The following is a 20,856-nucleotide window of genomic DNA, read 5'->3' on the forward strand; positions in this document are numbered from 1 at the left end:
AGATGGGAAACGTAGTACTAACTATTCACCTCTTCTGCCTGAGAGAGAAACCAGTGTTTTTTCTAGTAGTGAATAGCTTTGGGAATAGACCAAGGTTGGGAATGGAGGAGGTTTAGAATCAAAGAATCTCTCTGGTGCTGGATGTTTAGACTTTTGTGAGCACCAGGGAAGCTATGTAGACCATGTGTGAGAAAATGGGCTGTGGAACTGTGTTCACAGTCTACAAGAGCATAAAACTAGAGTGACAGCGGCTAAAGTATATAGAGCATCTTCTCTCAAGTAACAGGAATGGTGCTATTCTGCTGTTAAGTGGTGAAGGATGAGGACTTTGAACTTGTTCCTGTGATTTAAAAATAGAGATGTAGCATCTCTGCCTCCATGCTGATGAGGTGCTTTTATTTAGGTCTCTGTGGAACTGAGTCATAAGACTTTCTCTGGTTAGAAGAGAAAGTGAGGAAGGGGGAGGAAGAGAACCAATTTAGTTAATTCATTAGTTCCCCACATTGTGAGACACAACAATTCCGAAAAAGTGATTGTTTTAGATTTCTAAAGTGAACATCACAGATGTCCCATATATATTTTTAAATAATTAATTGTTCTCATGGCTCTAGAATAAAGGAGAGGTTAAAGAAATGTGGTTTGTAATGATGTATTTTTAAAATGAGCTCTACAGTAGAAAAAAATAAATGAAATAGGTTCCCATGATAGAATGTGGCAGTGATAAGAGACAGGCAGGCCAGGGATGTGTTTTAATGTTACGCATTGTGTGGGTGCTGGTGTTTCAGCAGCTCTCCGTAAAGTTTTGAACAGAACAGCATAATAATTATTTCTTGGAGAGGGTCAATTACCTTATATCGCTACAAAAATGATTTTGTATTCCTCTGTCTAACAGTTATGTTCAAGGCTCAGGGAACAGGAGTTTAATATTAAATATAAGAAAAAACCCTGCTGTCTGTGTAACACATTCCTTTAATCTAATCTTTTGGAAATCTAATACAATAGGTTTGTTGTGGGTTCAAGACTAGCTTCTGCTCCATAGTGTGTTCTTGACCAGCTAAGGCTCTGTAGCAAGATCTTGCCTCAAAATCAAACAACATATAACAGAACAATGACAAAAGCCGCTAAAAATACTCCATAAGTATAGCAGAGTCTTTCCTACACAGATTGCCATCCTTGTATGTATAAGATACAAAGATGGCCATCTTTCTAGAGAGCAACTAGCTTTAGTAGCTAACCTAGACTCTTTATACTCAGCCTACCTGGGGTTCAGTTAGTAAAAAAAGAAAGAACATTGAGTATGCCATTCAGTGTTCATTGTTGGTAGTGGGAGCTTGAGTTATGCTTGCGTTAAAAAAGAAAAAAATCTTTCCCCAGATTGTAATGCAATATTATGTCTTAGAATAAGGTCTTAATTTAAATAAATAAGTAACCTGGGAGCAAGGTGTAGGAATTGGAAGGCCAATCTTTGAATCTAATGCAGACAAACTTCTTCTGTAAGTTAGCTAAAGGTAACCCAGCCTAAATTCACACAGGTTTCCGGGAGTTGTTAAGTGAACCTCTGTGGACCAGTATCTATGCTAGAATTTAACTTTTTATTTATGACAATGAATCCTGCCCATCAACCTAAGATTAAGGGGAAATATTTAAGTTTTTTTTTAATATTTAAGTTTTTATGTAACTGTTATATTCAGGTTTGAGAAACAAGGTTACTAATACAAAAAAAAAAAAAAAAAAAAAAAAAAAAAGAATAAAAACAGATGGCTCAAAATCTCACTATCAGCATTCAGCCCAGACCTTTGCCTTTTCTATTCTTTTAATCTAATCATTCTGTAATTTTTTAACAAGGCATGAGACATTTTTTAAAATTTTATTTAATCATTTTTTTTAATGCTCCAGATTTTATTCCCCTCCCAGTCCACCCTCTGATTGTTTTCCATACTATACATCCTCCCTGTTTCCCTATGTACTGGCTGGTTTTGTGTCAACTTGACACAAGCTGGAGTTATCACAGAGAAAGGAGCCTCAGTTGAGGAAATGCCTCCATAAAATCCAGCTGTGAGGCATTTTCTCAACTAGTGATCAAGGGGGGAGGGCCCAGCCCATTGTGGGTGGAGCCATCCCTGGCCCAGCCCATTGTGGGTGGAGCCATCCCTGGCCCAGCCCATTGTGGGTGGAGCCACCCCTGGGCTGGTAGACCTGGGTTCTATGAGAAAGCAGGCTGAGCAAGCCAGGGGAAGCAAGCCAGTAAGTGACATCCCTCCATGGCCTCTGCATCAGCTCCTGCTTCCTGACCTGCTTGGGTTCCACTACTGACTTCCTCTGGTGATAAACAGCGATATGGAAATGTAAGGTGAATAAGCCCTTTCCTCCCCAACTTGCTTCTTGGTCATGATGTTTGTGAAGGAATAGAAACCCTGACTAACATACTCTATTTCCATGAGGATGTCCCTACCTCCCCACCAGCACCCCACCAGGCCTCTAAAATCTCTGGGGCCTCCAATCTCTTGAGGGTTAGCTGTATCTTCTCTTATATTTCTTTAGAGGTTATGAGACTGTTTAGATGGTTTATCTGATTCTGATTTAACTTTCATTGTGTCCCATAAGTTTGGGTATTTTCTCCCTTCCTTTTCAATACATTCTAAAAAGACTTTTATTTCTTTATTTCTTTATTTATTCCTTGACCAAATTGTCATTGTTTAGCTTCCATGTGTATGTGGGCTTTCTGTAGTTTTTTTTTTTGGTATTGAATTTCAGCCTTAGTCCAGGGTAATCTGATAGGATGCATGCTATTTCAATCTTCTTGTACCTGCTAAAGATTGTTTTGTGACTGATTATATGGTCACTGGGAGGTGCTGAGAAAATAGTATATTCTATTGTTTTAGGATGAAACATTCTATACATATCTATTACATCCTGGTCCATCACTTTTGTTAGTTTCATTGTGTCTCTGTTCAGTTTCTGTTTTCATGATCTGTCCATTGATGAGAGTGGGGTGTTGAAGTCTCCCACTATTATTGTATGTGGCACATATACTTTGAACTTCAGTACTGGTTCTTTTATGAATGTGGGTACCCTTGCATTTGGAGCATAGATGTTCATAACTGAGGGTTCATCTTGATAGATTTTTCCTTTGGTAAGTATGAAGTGTTCTTCTTTATCTTTTTTTTTTTTTTTTGATAACTTTTTGTTGAAAGTCAGTTTTATTTGATATTAGAATAGTTACCCCAGCTTGTTTCTTGGACCATATGCTTGGAAATTTTTATTTCCATTCTTTTACTATGAAGTAGTGTTTGTCTTTGTCATTGAGATGAGTTTCCTGTATGCAGAAAAATGATGGGTTCAGCTTAGATATGCGTTCTGTTAGTTTTTGTCTTGTTATTGAGCAATTGTTATGACCATTTATGTTAAAAGATATTAAGAAATAGTGATTGCTGTTTTCTATTATTTTTGCTGTTAGAGGTGGAATTATGTTTGTGTGGCTGTCTTCTTTTGGGTTTGTTAGAAGATGATTATTCTCTTGCCTTTTCTAGGTTGTGGTTTTCCTCCTTGTGTTGTATTTTTCTAGCTATTATCCTGGATTTGTGGAAATATATTGTGTAAACTTGGTTTTGTCATGAAATACCTTGATTTCTTTATGTTAATTGAAAATTTTGCTGGGTATTGTAGCCTGGTCTGACATTTGTGTTTTCTTAGGGTCTGTATGACATCTGTCCAGGATCTTCCATCTTTCATAGTCTCTGTTGAAAACTCTGGTGTAATTCTGATGGGTCTGCCTGTATAAGTTATTTGACCTTTAACCCTTACTGCTTTTAATATTATTTGTTTTGTGTATTTTGTGTTTTGACTGTTATTTGATGGGAGTAGTTTCTTTTCTGGTCCAATTTATTTGGAGTTCTTGTAGGCTTCTTGTATGTTCATGGACATCTCTTTCTTTAGGTTAGGAAAGTTTTTTTCTATAATTTTGTTGAAGATATTTACTCAAAAAGCTAGACACCAGATAATCAAACAACCCTATTAAAAAATGGGGTACAGAGCTAAACAAAACGTTCTCAATTGAGGAATATGGAATGGCTGAGAAACATCTAAGGAAGTGCTCGACATCCTTAGCCATCAGGGAAATGCAAATCAAAACAATCCTGAGATTCCACCTCACACCAGTCAGATTGGCCAAGATCCAAAACTCAGATGATAGCAGATGCTGGCGCGGTTGTGGAGAAAGAGGAATACTTCTCTCTTCTCCACTGTTGGTGGGGTTGTAAACTGATACAACCACTCTGGAAATCAGTCTGGCGATTCCTCAGAAAATTGGATATAGTACTACCTGAAGACCCAGCTATTCTACTTCTGGGAATATACCCCAGAGACACTTCAATATACAACAAAGATACATGCACCACAATGTTCATAGCAGCTCTATTTATAATAGCCAGAAGCTGGAAAGAACCCAGATGTCCTTCAGTAGATGAATGGATACAAAAATTTTGGTACATTTACACAATGGAGTACTACTCAGCTTTCAGAAACAATGATTTAACCAAATTCTTAAGAAAATGGTTGCATCTAGAGAAGATCATCCTGAGTGAGATAACCCAGTCACAAAAGAACAGACATAATATGCAGTCACTGATGGTGGGATGCTAACCCCAGAGGCTCGTACTGCCCCAGAAACAACTCACAGACTGTGTGTGAAGTTCAAGAAAAAGAACAAAACAAAACAAAACAAAAAGTCATGCTCAATCCTTACACACCAAGAAAACGTTGACTAATTCTGTGTTACAACCTGTTTTACATGTACTTTTTGCTCATTGTAACTAGTAAGACCTTAATGCAGAGTATCAAACCTTAAAAAAAAAAGGAAAAAAAAAAAAAAAAGCCAAGCACTGAAGCACTGACACAATTGTATTTGTATTCATTTATGCAAAAATGTTTAAAATTTTTTCCTTTTTCTTTTATCTTTGTTTTTTAAAATAAAGTTAAAAAATGAAAAAATAAAATGGTTGCATCTAGAGAATATCATCCTGAATGAGATAACCCAGTCACAAAAGAACAGACATAATATGCAGTCACTGATAGTGGGATGTTAACCCCAGAGGCTCGGACTGCTCCAGAAACAACTCACAGACTGTTTGAAGCTCAAGCAAAAAAGAAAAGAAAACACAACCAACCAACAAACAAACAAACAAAAAAACCCATTATGCTCAATCCTTAAACACCAAGAAAACTTTGACTAATTCCTTGTTACATCCTGTTTTACATGTACTTTTTGCTCATTGTAACTAGTAAGACCTTAATGCAGAGTATCAAACCTTAAAAAAAAAGAAAAAAAAAAAAAAGCCAAGCACTGACAAAAATGTATTTGTATACATTTATGCAAAAATGTTTAAATTTTTTTCTTTTATCTTTGTTTTTTAAAATAAAGTTAAAAAAAGAAGAAGAAGATATTTACTGGACCTTGAAGTTGGGAATCTTTGCTTTCTTCTATACCTATTATCCTTAGGTTTGGTCTTCTCATTATGTCCTGGATTTCCTGGATGTTTTGGGCTAGAAACTTTTTGCTTTTTGCATTTTCTTTGATGGTTGTGTCAATGATTTCTATAGTATCTTCTGCCCCTGAGATTCTTTCTTTATCTCTTGTATTCTGTTAGTGATCCTTGCTTCTATGACTCCTGATTTCTTTCCTAGGTTTTCTGTGTCCAGGGTTGTATTTGTGTGTGTGTGTGTGTGTGTGTGTGTGTGTGTGTGTGTGTGTGTTTGTGTGATTTCTCTATTGTTTCTATTTCTAATTTTAGAACCTGGATTTTTTTTTTTTTTTTTTGTTCAATCTCTTCACTTGTTTGGTTGTTGTTTCCTGTAGCTCTTTAAGGGCATTTACCTTTACCTGTGTTCTTCACCATTTCTAAAGGGACTTATTTATGTCCTTCATAAAGTTTTCTATCACAATCATGAGGTATTATTTTAAATTCAGATCTTGCTTTTCCAGTATATTGGGATATCCACTATTTGCTGGGGTAGAAGAACTAAGTTCTGATGTTGCCAGGCTGTCTTAGTTTCTGTTGCTTAGGATCTTGTCCTTGCCTCTTAATATCTGTGATATTAGTTGGTCTTGCTGTGGATTAGTGGGATTCTCCAATCTGTAGTTTACTGATTTGTCTTATTGACTATGTCCTTTGCCTTACAGAAGCTTCCTAGTTTCATGAGGATTTATTATTTATCAATTCTTGATGTTAGAGCATAAGCCATTGGAGTTCTGTTTAGATAATTTCCCCCTAACCCAATGAATTTAAAGATCTTTTTTCTTCTATTAGACTCAGTGTATCTGGTTTTATGTTTTGGTCCTTGATCCACTTGCACTTGTGCTTTGTGCAAGGTGACAAATATGGGTCTATTTTCATATTTCTACATATAGACAGCCAGTTAGCCCAGCACCATTTATTAAAGATTATTTCTTTTTCCATTGTATATTTTTGGCTTCTTTGTTAAAGATCAAGCTTGTATTAGTGTGTGGCTTTATTTCTGCATCTTTCAATTCTATTCCATTGATCAACGTATCTGTCTCTGAACCAATACCATGAAGTTTTTATAACTATTGCTCTGTAGTATAGCTTGAGGCTAGGGATGATAATGCCTCCAGCATTTATTTTATTGTTAAGAATTGTTTGTGCTATTCTAGTTTTTTTTACTTTTCCAGATGAATTTGAGAATTGCTCTTTCCATGTCTTTGAAGAAATTGGTTTAGGTTTTGATGGGGATTTAGTTGAATCTGTAGTTTGCCTTTGGTAGGATGGCCACTTTTGCTATGTTAATTTTGCCAATCTATGAACATGGGAGATATCTCAATTTTCTGAGATCTTATTCAATATCTTTCTAAAGAGAGTTGAAGTTATTGCCATACAGATCTTCTACTTTTTTGGTTAGAATTACCTCAAGATCATTTATATTAATTATGGCTATTGTGAAGGGAGTTGTTTCCCTAGTTTTTCTCAGCTTTTTTTCATTTGTGTTAAGGACAGCTACTAGTTTATTTGAGTTAATTTTATTTCTGGCCACTTTGCTGAAGTTGTTTATCAGCTGGAAAATTTCTCTGGTAGAATTTTTGGGTCGCTTATGTATACTATCATATCAAGTGCAAATAGTGATACCTTTATTCCTTCTTTGCCAATTTGTATATACTTGATCTCTTTTTGTTGTCTTACTGTTCTACCCAGCACTTGGAGTACTATATTGAATACATATGGGGAGAGTGGGCATCCTTCCTTGTCTTGTTCCTTGTTTTAGTGTGATTGCTTCAAGTATCTTTCCATTTAATTTGATATTGGTTGTTGGTTTGCATCAAATTGCTTTTATTATGATTAGGTATGTGCCTTGAATTCCTGACCTCTATAATACTTTTAACATGAATGGGTGTTGTATTTTGTCAAATGCTTTTTCTGCATCTAAGGAAGTCATCACATAATATTCTTTTTTAGTTTGTTTATATAGTGTATTACATTAATGGAGTTTTGTTTATCAACCAACCTTTCATCCTTGGCATAAAGACTACTTGTTCATAGACTGAGACAATTTCAAAAAAATAAAATTTCTGGAATAAATATTTAAAAGTAGAAACAAAAGATTATGCTTTGTTTCCTCAAAGTATAAATCTGTTATTAGAATGTAATTCATAGTACCAGTAATGTATTATTTTATTTAAGTAGGAAAAAATAAAATGTCTTCCTAATGTTTTTCTCTGCTTTAATGAAAGACTGTAGCTACGACTTATGCAGGAAATATGTGCAAAACAAAAAACCTATCTTTCTAAAATAGTGTTCCAAAGTTGCCCAAGACTATGTTTATATAATACATACATACATACATACATATATGCATATATGCATGTATGTATGTTTAAAATTTCTGAAATCAAAGATGATACAGAATGTGTTGGAAAATTCTTGTTTAACATTTGAAGGATATGCTATTTTTATAGTGTGAATTCCAGAAAAATAACAATGATTCAATCCTCTTTGTATATAAATGAAGAACATTTAAAAATGTTGTGCAGCTTAAATTTAGACATTTTAAAGAAGCTCTATAATTTCATGAAAGAATTCTTGATAATTTTTTACTCAATTAGTTTATTGGTATTTGGGGCATTTTAAATGAAAAAATGTTGAGGGTTTGAGCGAATGAATTCTTGTGCATTTCTACTTGTACCGCAGTTTTATTTCTTCCTTCTTAAAAATGTATAGAATAGCCTATAGGTAATAAGTAATGTGTCTTTTGAGATTTTTGAGATATTTTCCATGTTTCCCCTATCTTGATATAGTCCTGTGTGGAGTCTCTGCTCCCAGGGGTTAGGTGCACTGAGGAGATCTTTTCCTGACCTCATGGTGGTGAATGAAGATGCACATTCATTGCCCCTCCTGTCTCAGCCCCCCAGAGCCCTTGGCTATATCCATTTGGAACTTTGTATGGCCAGTGTTTTTTCAGGAGATGCTGTTGCTTTGGGGTCTTCAGTATTTTTTTGTCTAAGTTATTCATTGTTTATCATGTTCTTTGCTTTATCTGGCTACCCTCCCTTTGCACAGTTGTTTCCCATTGAGTGCCAGTTTCATCTTATCCATGTGTCCATCAGCAAAACCCTGCTTTCTTCCATGTTCCAGCTTAAGCTTTGCACCAATACTTGAACTTCTACTGTTTGTTTGGACCTTGCAACTCCTTCAGTTACAGGACTTCTTATTATTGCTAGCTCTTTACTTCTGTTATAGTTAGTGTCCAGTTTATAGTGGGTGAGAAAACTTTTGTCAAATGAATTTATAAGAGGAGTTAGGACCTAAAAGCAACTTAAGAGAAAGCATTAGTTTTAGATAGTTTGAGGTTAAAGTCCATCATGGTGGAATCATGAAAGTGCCAGGAGCCCGAAGACAGTGGTTGCTATAGCAACCAGGAACAGAGGCTGATGCATGTGTGGTTCTGCTCAGCTCTCTCCTCCTTCACAGCCCCAGATCCATAGCCAGGGAATTAGTGAACCCTGTCTTTAAAAATATAGTCTAGAAAGTACAGTTCTGGATCATTTATCCCACTGCATTTGAGCTTTGGGAGACAGATTTATATATAAACAGCTGTTAACATTAGTTATGATGGAAACACAGATGATGTGAACAGTTCAGAGGTTTTGTTGAGCAGGTCTTCATGTGAGGTTATTTTTTCAAACATTCTCATTAAAATGTGAGTGTAGGTATTTTATAGGAGAATGGGCATAGGGTAGGGAGAAGAGATTTGCAATGGAATAAAATGAATGTAAGTATCAACCCTAAGTTATGAAAGCACTGGAAATTTGAAGAACAGTATAAAACCAAATGCAGCTATAGCATTGTTGACTAAAACAAGGTGAGATAAATTTAATTTTTCTAAATGCTATATCAAGGAGTAAAAATGAATAAGTGAAGTCCATCGTATTTTAAGTCATCCAGTACATCTGAAGTACTTTTGTCTTCACATTTACAGCTTCAAAGTAAAAATAGTAGTACATTCTGCACCTATATCGAAAGTGTCTCAGGTTTGACTAGCTACATTTCATACAGTGTATGTCTATAAGATTAACAATATACATATACGGGGCAAAGAGAGGGAAGAGGAGGGAAGGAAGGATAACAAGACAGACAGACTCAGAGAGAGATAAAGGGGTAAGGAATGACATGTTTAAAGAGATTGCTGATGCCATTTTAAAAAGATATTGTTTGTCAGTTGAGTTTGAAATGTATCTGCATATCAGTTTGTGTTTTTCTTATATGTGGTATAGGAGTAATTTGTAGAGTTTTGAATGTTTTTCAGACTAATATTTTTGTAAAATAATGTAACAATTTATTAGATAAATGAAAGGAAATAAAATACTTTTTAAAATTAGATTTGAACTTTTTTGTCTTTGTTTGGTTTTTCCACACAATACCACAGACTATGTAATTACTAATAACCAGAAATGTGTAGGCTTACTGATTGGGAGGCTGGAAAACCTGATAGAGTTTCTATTATTCTGTCATAAAATTATCCTAGCATATCATATTCCAGAAGGACAGGAGAGGTGGTTAGAAGAGAGACTAGAAGAGGTTATGATGAGCCTACTCCAGTGCTAACAACAATGGTTTATTCCGAAGGGTGGAACCTTCAAGGCTCACTTCCCAATAACTCTCATGATGGCAATTAAGTGTTGATGAGTCTTTTGGAAGGGGTAGTAGAGCCACAATGTCTATACAATTTAAATAGTGTATGACTTGATGTTATCCAGGCTTTCTGCCATGACATTAATTCTGTTTGGGCTCTTTGGTGCGGCAGCCACTACTCACATAGGCCTACTGAGTACTTGAAACATGTACAGAATGAAGAATTAAATTTTAAAATCTGCTTAATCTAAATTAAGTTAAAATAAATCCATGGGACTATTGGGTCCTAAAATGAGCAGCTCTGCAGATACTTGCTTATCTCTGTATTATCTACTATGGACTTGAACTCTCTGCAGTACTAGATGAGTAGCACTGTTTAGCATAGAGCTTAGACGTCTCTCTATGCTAGCGCTCCAGATGTTTATTTATCAAACAATGGTCATAAGAGGCTGCCTCCTGAAGCTGAGTTACTGTGAGGATAAAATGTAATAACAAAAGCAGTGTATGTAGGGCAGTGTCGGATATGTAACAGTCATGAAATAAATGCATTGCACTGTTTTTATTACTGATCTGTAGGTAACGTATTTCATATAGTTAACGAATAACAAATCCATGTATTTGTTTCGGCTTTTGTTTTATTTCTCTGCTTCTAAAAGAATATAACCATTCCTGGAACATACCTGGTATTTAGTAAATATTGTTGAAAAGAATCAAGTATCTTTAGTGGTGATAAAATTAGTGAAAAAAGTAACATGTGAGAAGGCCTCAAAGGTCAAGTTTTCCAAGCAAATAAGGAAGAGCCCATTTGGGCAGAGGGAAAGTTCCATTAAGGGGAACATTCAGCAAGCATTGCTTTGACCAATACTTGTTCTTTCTCCCTCTCTGTCCTCTTTTTGTAGCCTCTCCCCCGTGTGTGTGTGTGTGTGTGTGTGTGTGTGTGTGTGTGTGTGTGTGTTTAATAACAAGAGCCCTAGATAACAAGTGACTGTGAGCCCTAGATAACAAGTGACTGTGCATTCGCGATGTACCATGTAAATAAGGCCAAGCATTGTTCTTTGGCCTGTCTGTTCGTAGGGATTCTATTGCTTGAATATGATGGGGGATATCAGATGATGGCTGAAAAAGGAAGAGGAAAAGAAAAGCAGGTTATGGGCATATGCCTATGAAATTCTTTTTCCCTAAAACATGCTTCTTATTTATTTTTCTCAGGAAGAAAAGAAGCGAGGAGCAATGAGGTTTGTTTTCTTCCTATTCATTGCTGCTGTTCAACTTTTATCCTTGGGCTCTGGAAAATCTATATACAAGAATGGTATTTCTCAGCGAACATTTCAAGAAATAAAAGAAGAAATAGCCAACTATGAAGATGTTGCTGAAGCAATTATCAACCTTGCTGTTTATGGTAAATACCAGAACCGGTCCTATGAGCGTTTGGGACTTCTAGTTGATACGGTTGGACCCAGACTGAGTGGCTCTAAAAACCTAGAGAAAGCTATCCAAATCATGTACCAAAACCTTCAGCAAGATGGACTGGAAAATGTCCACCTGGAGCAGGTCAAAATACCTCACTGGGAGAGGGGAGAAGAAACTGCAGTGGTGATAGTACCTCGAATTCACAAGATGGCCATTTTAGGTCTTGGCAGCAGTGTTGGGACTCCCCCAGGAGGTACTGTATATATATATATATATTTTTTTTTTTTTAAATTGAACAACTTTATTTAAAAAACAAAGATAAATGTACAGATTTTAAGCATTTTTGTATAAAAGTATACAAATACATTTTTGTCAGTATTTGATTTATTTTAAAGGTTTGATAGTGTGCATTAAAATCTTACTAGTAACAATGAACATAAAGTACATGTAAATCAAGATGTACCTGAAAATAGTCAAAGTATTCTTGGTGTGTAAAAATTAAGCGTAATGGTTTTTCATTTTCTTTTCTTTTCTTTTTTTCTTTTTTCTTTTTTTTTCCCTTTGTTTTTTCGTGAACTTCATATAGTCTGCCAGTTGTTTCTGGGGTGTTCAGAGCTTTCTGGGGTTAGTATCCAATTATCAATGACTGCGTATTATGTCTGTTCTTTTGTAACTAGATTATCTCACTCAGGATGATATTCTCTAGATGTATCCATTTTCTTAAGAATTTCATAAGGTCATTGTTTCTGATAGCTGAGTAGTACTCCATTGTATAAATATACCACAAGTTTTGTATCCATTCATCTGCTGAAGGACATCTGGGTTATTTCCAGATTCTGGATATTGTAAATAGGGCTGCTATGAACATTGTGGTGCATGTGTCTTTGTTGTATGTTGGAGCTTCTCTGGGGTATATGCCCAGAAGTGGAATAACTGGGTCTTGAATATGGGTGCTCTTGTATTTGGAGCATATATGTTAAGAATTGAGAGTTACTCCTGACAAATTTTCTCTGTAATGAGTAAAAAGTGTCCTTCCTTATCTTTTTTGCTAACTTTTGGTTGAAAATCTACTTTATTTGCTATTAGAATGGCCACTCCAGCTTACTTTTCAGGGCCGTTAGCTCAGAAGGTTTTTTCTCAACCTTTTACTCTGAGATAGTGTCTGTCTTTGTCTCTGAGATGAGATTGCTGTATGCAGCAAAATGCTGGATTTTGTTTATGTATCCAGTCTGATAGCCTATGTCTTTTTATTGAGGAGTTGAGTCCGTTTATGTTAATAGATATCAAGGAATAGTGGTTGCTGTTTCCTGCTGTTATTGCTTTTGTAGGTTGAGTTGTGTCTGCGTCTCTTTCTTCTTTTGGTTTTCTTGCTTAGGAGTTTTCTTGTTTTTACTAGGATGTATTTCCCCTCATTTTATTGGGTTTTCCACCTATAATTTGTTGTAGTGTGGGTTTGTGGTCAGATATTGTGTAAATTTAGATTTGTCTTGAAATATCTTCATCTCTCCATCTATGGTGATTGATAGTTTTGCTGGGTATAGCAGCTTGGGCTGGCACTTGTGCTCTCTTAGGGTGTGCATGATGTCTGTCCAGGCTCTTCTAGCTTTAATAGTCTCTGTTGAGAAATCGGGTATGATTGTAATTGGTCTGTCTTTGTATGTTACATGACCTTTTTCCCTTACTGCTTTTAGTATTCTTTCTTTACTTTTGGCACTTGGCATTTTGACGATTATGTGTTGAGAGGAGTTTCTTTTCTGGTCCAATCTATTTGAAGTTCTGTAGGCTTCTTTTATGCTCATGGTCATCTCATTCTTAAGGGTAGGGAAGTTTTCTTCTACGATTTTATTGAAGATATTTACTGTGCCTCTTAGTTTATATTCTTCGCCCTCTTCTATTCCTATTATCCTTAGGTTTGGTCTTCTCATTGTGTTCTGAATCTCCTGTACATTTTGGGTTAGGAGCTTTTTGGCTTTTGCATCTTCTCTGACTGTTTTTTCTATGTTTTCAATGTTGCCTTTGGCCCTGGAGATTCTCTCTTCCATCTCTTGTAGTCCATTGGAGACCCTTGCATCTGTGACTCCTCATTTATTTTTAGGTGTTGTACCTTCAGGGTAGTCTCTTTTAGTGTTTCTTTATTGTTTCCATTTCCATTTTCAATCCCTTCTTCAATTCCTTCATCTTTTGGTTCTGTTTTTCTCCAATTCTTTGATTTCTTTGAGTGTTTTTTTTGTTTCCTCTTTAAAAGCTTCTATTTCTTTATGCTTTTCCTCCCATTCTTGTTTAAGGATCTCTATCACCATCTTGAGGTCTGATTTAGGGTCTGAGTCTTCTTTTTCTGGAGTATTTGACATTCTGCTGTTTGCTGTGATGGGAGAGCTGGGTTCTGGTGTGGCCAGGTTGTCTTGGTTTCCCTGGGGTGCATTCTTTCGCTTTCCTCTTGCCATCTTGTTGTCTGTGATTATACGTGGTCATGTTGTCAGTGATTGATTCTTGTCTCTCTCGTGTACCTGGCCCGTGTTCCTGGATCTCTGCTGTTTCTTGTGGCAGATGACCTGAGCATGTTTATTCTGCAGGCAAAGTCCCTCCAGGTGGAAACCGAGTCCCTATGTCAGAGTTTCTGCTCCCCTGAACCAATGGGGGCGAGGCGCTTTCTGGGTGCTCGACACAGACCTCTCTGAGCCTTGGCTACGTGCAGTGCAGTCTCATCAGGCCTATGTCCCTGGATCTCCCCTGTTTGTTTTTTATTTCGCTGTACTTTTCAATTTAATCCTTTTTCTCTCTTTTCTCTCTCTAAGTTGTTTTTAATATGTGGATTTCATATAACCTAGTCTAGTTTTGAATTTGCTCTGTATGAAGTGGTGACTTTGAACTTGTGTTCTTCTTATTTAACCTACTGAGTGCTGGGGTTGGCAGGTATGTGTCCCTGACCCCTGTTTTCTGTGATTCTATAGTTTTAAACTTGCAAAACAAGTGCTCTTATGTCATGCCTGTAGTCCAGCCTCCTGTAATCTTTATATAATTGATGTCTGCTTTCTTCTTTCTTTTCTTTTTCTGTTTCTTCCATTTCTTTTCCAAAAGAAATTACGCTGAATAACTTTCAACAACATGGTATCAGCACCCTGGATCCAGTTTTTTTCCACAATATAGTGCCTGGTTATTGAATATATAGCCAGTAAAACTTGAAAGTATTCGTAGATTAATTTCCTATGGCAGAGAAAATATCTTGCATTCTTTTGACTTTCTCCTATGCCAGAATACGTTGAAAATGTTGTCAGTTTATTTAAAAAGCATTATTAGAAATCATGCATTATAATACTTACCAACTAGAAATGTACAGTGTAATTATTTTTAGTAAATTCAAAAATTGTTCAGCATAAGTATAGAACAATTAAATTATGGAACACAATCTGGCTATTGAATATTTCATTGCTCTCTTCCCCCAGACCACATAATACAGCTGCATTTACCCCTCTAGCTACACCCCTCAAGATTCAGGAAGCCACTAACTTGCTTTCAGTCTTTGTGTATTTTCCCATTCCTGAGATGGGGCTGGGATAGAGCATACAGTCTGTGGTCCTTGGTGACCGACATATTTTATTGGGTATTATGCTTCTATGTCATTTGTGCTGTAGCGCATGTACAGTCTCCATTTTGTTGGGAAAAGGTATTTGATTTTAGCTGTCTTTATCAGTCAGTGTCATCTTTTGACTGTTTTCACTTTTCTCTATCATGAATACCACCATTATATATAGTTATGCACGTTTGTGGGGGATGTTTTGCCATTCATTTTGTTTGTATACAAAGGAAAAAGGAATATGGGTCATTTAGTAGCTCTAGATTTAGTTTACTGAGGTACTTCAAAACTATTCTTTGCAATTTGAACCTTTTTGTATTCTCACTAATAATGTATAATTGCCCCCATACAAATGCAATAACATTCCATGCATTTTATCATTGCCTTTTATTTGTGTGTGTGTGTGTGTGAGAGAGAGAGAGAGAGAGAGAGAGAGAGTGTGTATGCAAGTGCCTCATGTGCATATATGTGTATGTAAGCATGTTTGTATGTGTGTACATATAGAGGTACAATGCTGAAGTTAGTTCTCTCCTCTACCATGTTGGTAATGAGGATCAAACTCAGGTTTCTAACTTGGTGATAAGTGCTAGCCATCTGACTGGCTCTCCCTCTTTCTCTTCCTTCATGCTCTCTCTCTCTCTCCCTCTCTCCCTCCCTCTCTCTCTCTCTCTCTCTCTCTCTCTCTCTCTCTCTCTCTCTCTTTCTGTGTGTGTGTGTGTATCCTATATCATACATTTATTATAATAAAATACACTTATACTTACAATGTAAATACTTTGATATTTTAATAGATATATTTAAATCATTCTTTATTTATTAATGTATTCTAAACTGCACAAAGACCCCCCAACAAAAAAAGAACATTAGACTAATTTCTCTTAGGAATATTGATACAGAAATACTCAATAAAATTCTAGCAAACCGAACCCAAGATCACATTAAACTCATAATTCATCATGATCAAATATATTTTATTCCAGTGATGCAGGGATGGTTCAATATAAGAAAATCCATCAATGTAATCTACTATAAAACTAAACTCAATGTAAAAAAAAAAAAAAAAAAAAAAACATGATCATCTCATTATATGCTGAATAAGCCTTTAAGAAAATACCACATCCCTACAAGTTAAAAGTCTTGCAAAGATCAGAAATTCAAAGCACATACCTAAACTTTAAAAAAGAAATATGCAGCAAATCAATAGCCAACATCAAACTAAATGGAGAAAAATTTGAAACAATCTCAGTCAAATCAGGCACTAGACAAGGCTCCTCACTCTCTCCCAATGTACTCAATATAGTACTCAAAGTTCTAGCCAGAGAAATTAGGTAAATGAGATACAAGTTGTTGAGAAAGAGGTCAAGATATCACTATTTGAAGATACTATGATAGTATTCTTAAGCAACCTCAAAAATTTCACCAGAAAACTCTACAGCTGATAAACAACTTCAGCAGAGTGGCTGGATATAAAATTCCTGAAAAAAAAATTAGTAGCCTTCCTCTACTCTAAGAATAAATAGGCTGAGAAAAAAATTAGTGAAATGACAGCCCTCACAATAGTCACAAATAATGTAAAACATCTTGGTGTGATTCTAACCAAGCAAGTAAACGATCTGTATAGCAAGAACTCCAATCCACCTACCTGATGAAAGAAATTGGAAGATGGAAAGATTTCCTATGTTCATGTATCAGTAGGATTAACACAATAAAAATGGGCATCTTACCAAAAGCAATGTATAGATTCAATGCAATCCCCATCAAAATTCCATGTCAATTCTGCACAGAGATAGAAAGAGGAGCTGTCAAATTCATTTGGAAAAACAAAACAAAAACAAAAAAAAATTCATGAATAGTTAAAACTATTCTCAACAGTAAAGGAACTGTTGCAGTAAATATTAAAAAGGCATGGTACCAGTTCCTGTGTGTTACTGCTCTGTCTGCCCCACCCTGGCTCCCTGTGACCTGGGCATTCCTCAAGCCACTCCAGTCTAGCACCCTCCACACCCCTTTCACTCACAATTTCCTTGGCAGGTTGCCACCACACCAGTTTTACTCATCCCAATTCCCTGGCAGGTTTGGTGTGTCCCACTATTACACCCTCTCTTGAATTCTATTAACTCACCACATGAAAAAACACACCACACAATAGCCTCCAATTATTGATAAGATATAATTTTCTCATCTAGACAGAACAAAATCCTGTACATCCCATCCTTAAAAGTATTCATATCAACCTATATTTATGTGCAGAGAAGAAAACATTTGCTGTCATGTTGTGCCCAGCTGTTTCTCATTGCTCTCTCTCCTTCTCATCTTTCCAAAATTTTGTTTCTGCTCATCCTTCTTTCTCATTCAATGACAGGCCTCACTTTACCCTGTACCTGCCTTCCTGCATAAAGACATCATCTTCAAGGAACTCAGTAGGAAATCACCATCCCTGACCTCAAGATGTACAACACAGCAATAGTGATAAAAACTGGCAAGTAGATCAATGGAATAGAATTGAAGACACAGACATAAACCCACACACTTACTTATGGTCACTTCATCTTTAACAGAGGAGCTAAAACTATCCAATTGAAAAAAGTCAGCATTTGCAAAAAAAAAAAAAAAAAAAAAAAAAAAAAAAAAAATGGTGCAGGTTCAACTGGTGGTTAACATGGAGAAAAATACAAATTAACCCACTCTTATCTCCCTGTACTAAGCTCAAGTCCAAGTGGATCAAAGACCTCTACATAAAATCAGATACAATTAACCTAATAGAAGAGAAAGTGGAGAAGAAACTCAAAAACATTGGCACAGGGGAAAATTTTCTGAACAGAAAAAACACTGATAGCTCACGCTCTAAGATCAACAATTGACAAATGGGACCTTATAAAATTGAAAAACTTCTGTAAGGCAAAGGACACTGTCATTAGGACAAATAGCAATCTATAGATTGGGAAAAGGTCTTTACCAACACCCCATCAGATAAAGGGCTAATATCCAAAATATACAAAGAACTCAAAAAGGTAGATTCTAGAAAACCAAATAACCTATTAAAAATGGGGTGCAAAGCTAAAAGAAAATTCTCAACTGAGAATCTTGAATAGCTGAGAAGCAACTAAAAAAAATGTTCAAACTCTTTAGTCATCAGGAAAATGCAAATCAAAATGACTCTGAGATTCTACTTTACATCAACCAGAATGTCTAAGATCAAAAACCCGGGTGACAGCACATTCTGGTAAGAATGTGGAAAAGAGGAACACTTCTTCATTGCTGGTGCAATTGCAAGCTGGTAGAACCACTTTTGAAAACAATCTAGTGGTTCCTCAGAAAACTGGAAGTAGTTCTGCCTGAAAACCTAGCTATACCACTACTGGGCATACATCCAGAATATGCTCCAACATAATAAAAGGATATCTACTCCACTATGTTAGTAGCAGCCTTATTTGTAATAGCCAGAAACTGGAAACAACCCAGATGTCCCTCAACAGAAGAATGGATACAGAAAACGTGGTATGTTTACATAATGGAGTATTACTCAGCTAATAAAATCAGTGACTTAATGGAATTCACAGAGAGAAGTAACCTGGTCACAAATGAACACATATAGTGTGTACTCGCTTATAAGTGGTTATTAGCCCAAAAGCTAACAGTCCTTGACTCCAGGTCCACATCTTGAAAAGCCCCTTCAGAATAATTAAAGAGACTTTTTAATTAATTTAATAGACATTTAAAAATATTTATCACAGTATTGTTTATGAACATGAGAAATCATTATCACAGGAGAATAATACATAAACCAGATCAGACTTAGAAAAGGAAATACTAGAAAACAGTAAACATGGAAAGCTAAATGAGTTCAGAGGTTATAGGTATAGGTGTCCTAGCATTTATATTAAGATGAAAGTATGCAAATAAGACTATATTTATCCATTTGTATATGTGGTAAAAGTCTAAATATGTATAATTTGAACACCTCATTTAGACAAAACAAACATCAGGAAAAGGAAGAGACATGGTAAGATGTAATAGATTTGTGTGCTACTGTTGCATATTTTTAAAATAGGGAAATGATGGTAAAACACAGAATTTCAGAGATCTGAGGTATCTTCTGTGTTATTTCTTTTATGATTGACACATCATGATTCTATAAAATGGGAAAGCATGAAAAGGAATCTTAGTGTGCAACTGAGATAAAGAGAAGTTTTTGCAGTAAGGGAGAGGTAGTCTTTACCACCCTACTAGTCTATGAGGTTCTATAGCTTTAGCTAGAGAAAACAAGTATCAGTCACCCACGAATCTTCTCTAGACAACATGCCCTATAGAAGCATATGGACATTCTTTTCCATCTGTACATTGGATGGTCTTCCTTCTTTCTACTGAACTTTGTGTATCTTGGAAGCCATTCATCTTGTAGTTTCTGATGCTGCCTTCTCATAAAGCTCTTTCTTCATGAAGGGAAATATAACCATTGTGTCCCACAGGCTCTATCTGGAATGCATTACTCTAGAATGTGCAGGATAAAATTTTAGATAGTACTCTTTGAGTGTCAGTTATGCTCAGACCCAGATATATCGTGATAGGTGAAGGACTCATGACTCTCAATGAACTGCACACTTACATTGGCCCTGGCCAAAGCTGGGACTTGGTGCTGTTGCTGTTCTTTCAAGGTACTGTACTAAATCATCTGCATTCAGGCACTGTTAATTAGTCTTCATTTATATTCTATTTGGTTTCGCCAAAGTTGGTGTCAATTTGTTGGTCATTTCAGGAAGGTTGGAAAGATAATGACCAAGTCATATCTTGTGGGACAAAATGGTAGAAAGCTTTCTTTAGGGTTTCTAAAGTATTTTTGAACCAAAGAAAGAAAATTAAAGTCCACAGCACAGTGAGGTAGGGGCCGGTGTCTGAGCTGTAGTTGGCCAGTGTGGCATGGCTCACAGGAGAGATTTCCATGGGACCACAAGGATCCCAGATGCATAGAGCATGGAAAAGTTCTTGATGCCTGTCAACCTAAAGCCCTCTTTTTCAAATATGGAGGCTTCGGCTTATGTAATAGTGGTTTACATTCTGTCCCTCCCTAGAGAGAAACAACTGGAGATTTTTCTATAAGAATTTCAAGGACTGAATTAAGACAAAATTCCTCTGATTCAAGTATCAGACCTTTGAAGGAAAGTCATTCTGATATCAACCTAGGGATATACGTACATACCTGCTTATTCATGCATGGTACTCACAAAGCATGATTGGGGCCAGGGCACAAATATTTATGTAGAAGTCCTCTGGTTTAATTTCCTCTTAAGCTGTTTCTCACCTTCACATGCAGTAATATCCAGACTCTCATCAGAGTGTGGACTATCATTAGCCTGGTGGAGTTCACATCTCTGAAAGGTGGTGCCCAGCGCTGGCCTATGGTATTAGGATAACATTATGGAACTGTTGTAAGATCAAGTGAGTAAATATGTTTTACATACTAAGCAAGCCTGTAAATTTGTACTATTAATGCAAGGTACAGTCAGTAGGTAGGACATTTCAAACATGTGTTGAAGTGTTTGATTATAATTATTTCATGAGAATCAAGAATTACTGTTCCAACATACTGAACTTATTGTCATATCAAATGCTGAAGCAATTGCTAACATGTCTGTGAAATACTTGAAAACATGTACTTCTTTATTTTTGATCATCTGTAGTATTAATGGAACACAGTATGTAAGTTCACACCAAACATGACCTACCATACTTACC

At 36.1% G+C, this 20,856-nt stretch overlaps 1 protein-coding gene across 1 annotated transcript in view; it reads left to right on the top strand.

Moving 5' to 3' along the window:
* Positions 1 to 20,856, top strand: part of CPQ (carboxypeptidase Q) — a 382,789-nt gene that overhangs the window by 89,467 nt on the left and 272,466 nt on the right. Inside the window, exon 2 of the mRNA XM_080909480.1 lies at positions 11,349 to 11,802. Within this exon, the coding sequence (XP_080765606.1) occupies positions 11,370 to 11,802 (433 nt within the window). The 5' untranslated portion in view covers positions 11,349 to 11,369. The remainder of the gene's footprint in view (positions 1 to 11,348; positions 11,803 to 20,856) is intronic.

Source organism: Micromys minutus (assembly GCF_963924665.1).
Source record: "Micromys minutus genome assembly, chromosome: 33".
NCBI classification, from domain to species: Eukaryota; Metazoa; Chordata; class Mammalia; order Rodentia; family Muridae; genus Micromys; species Micromys minutus.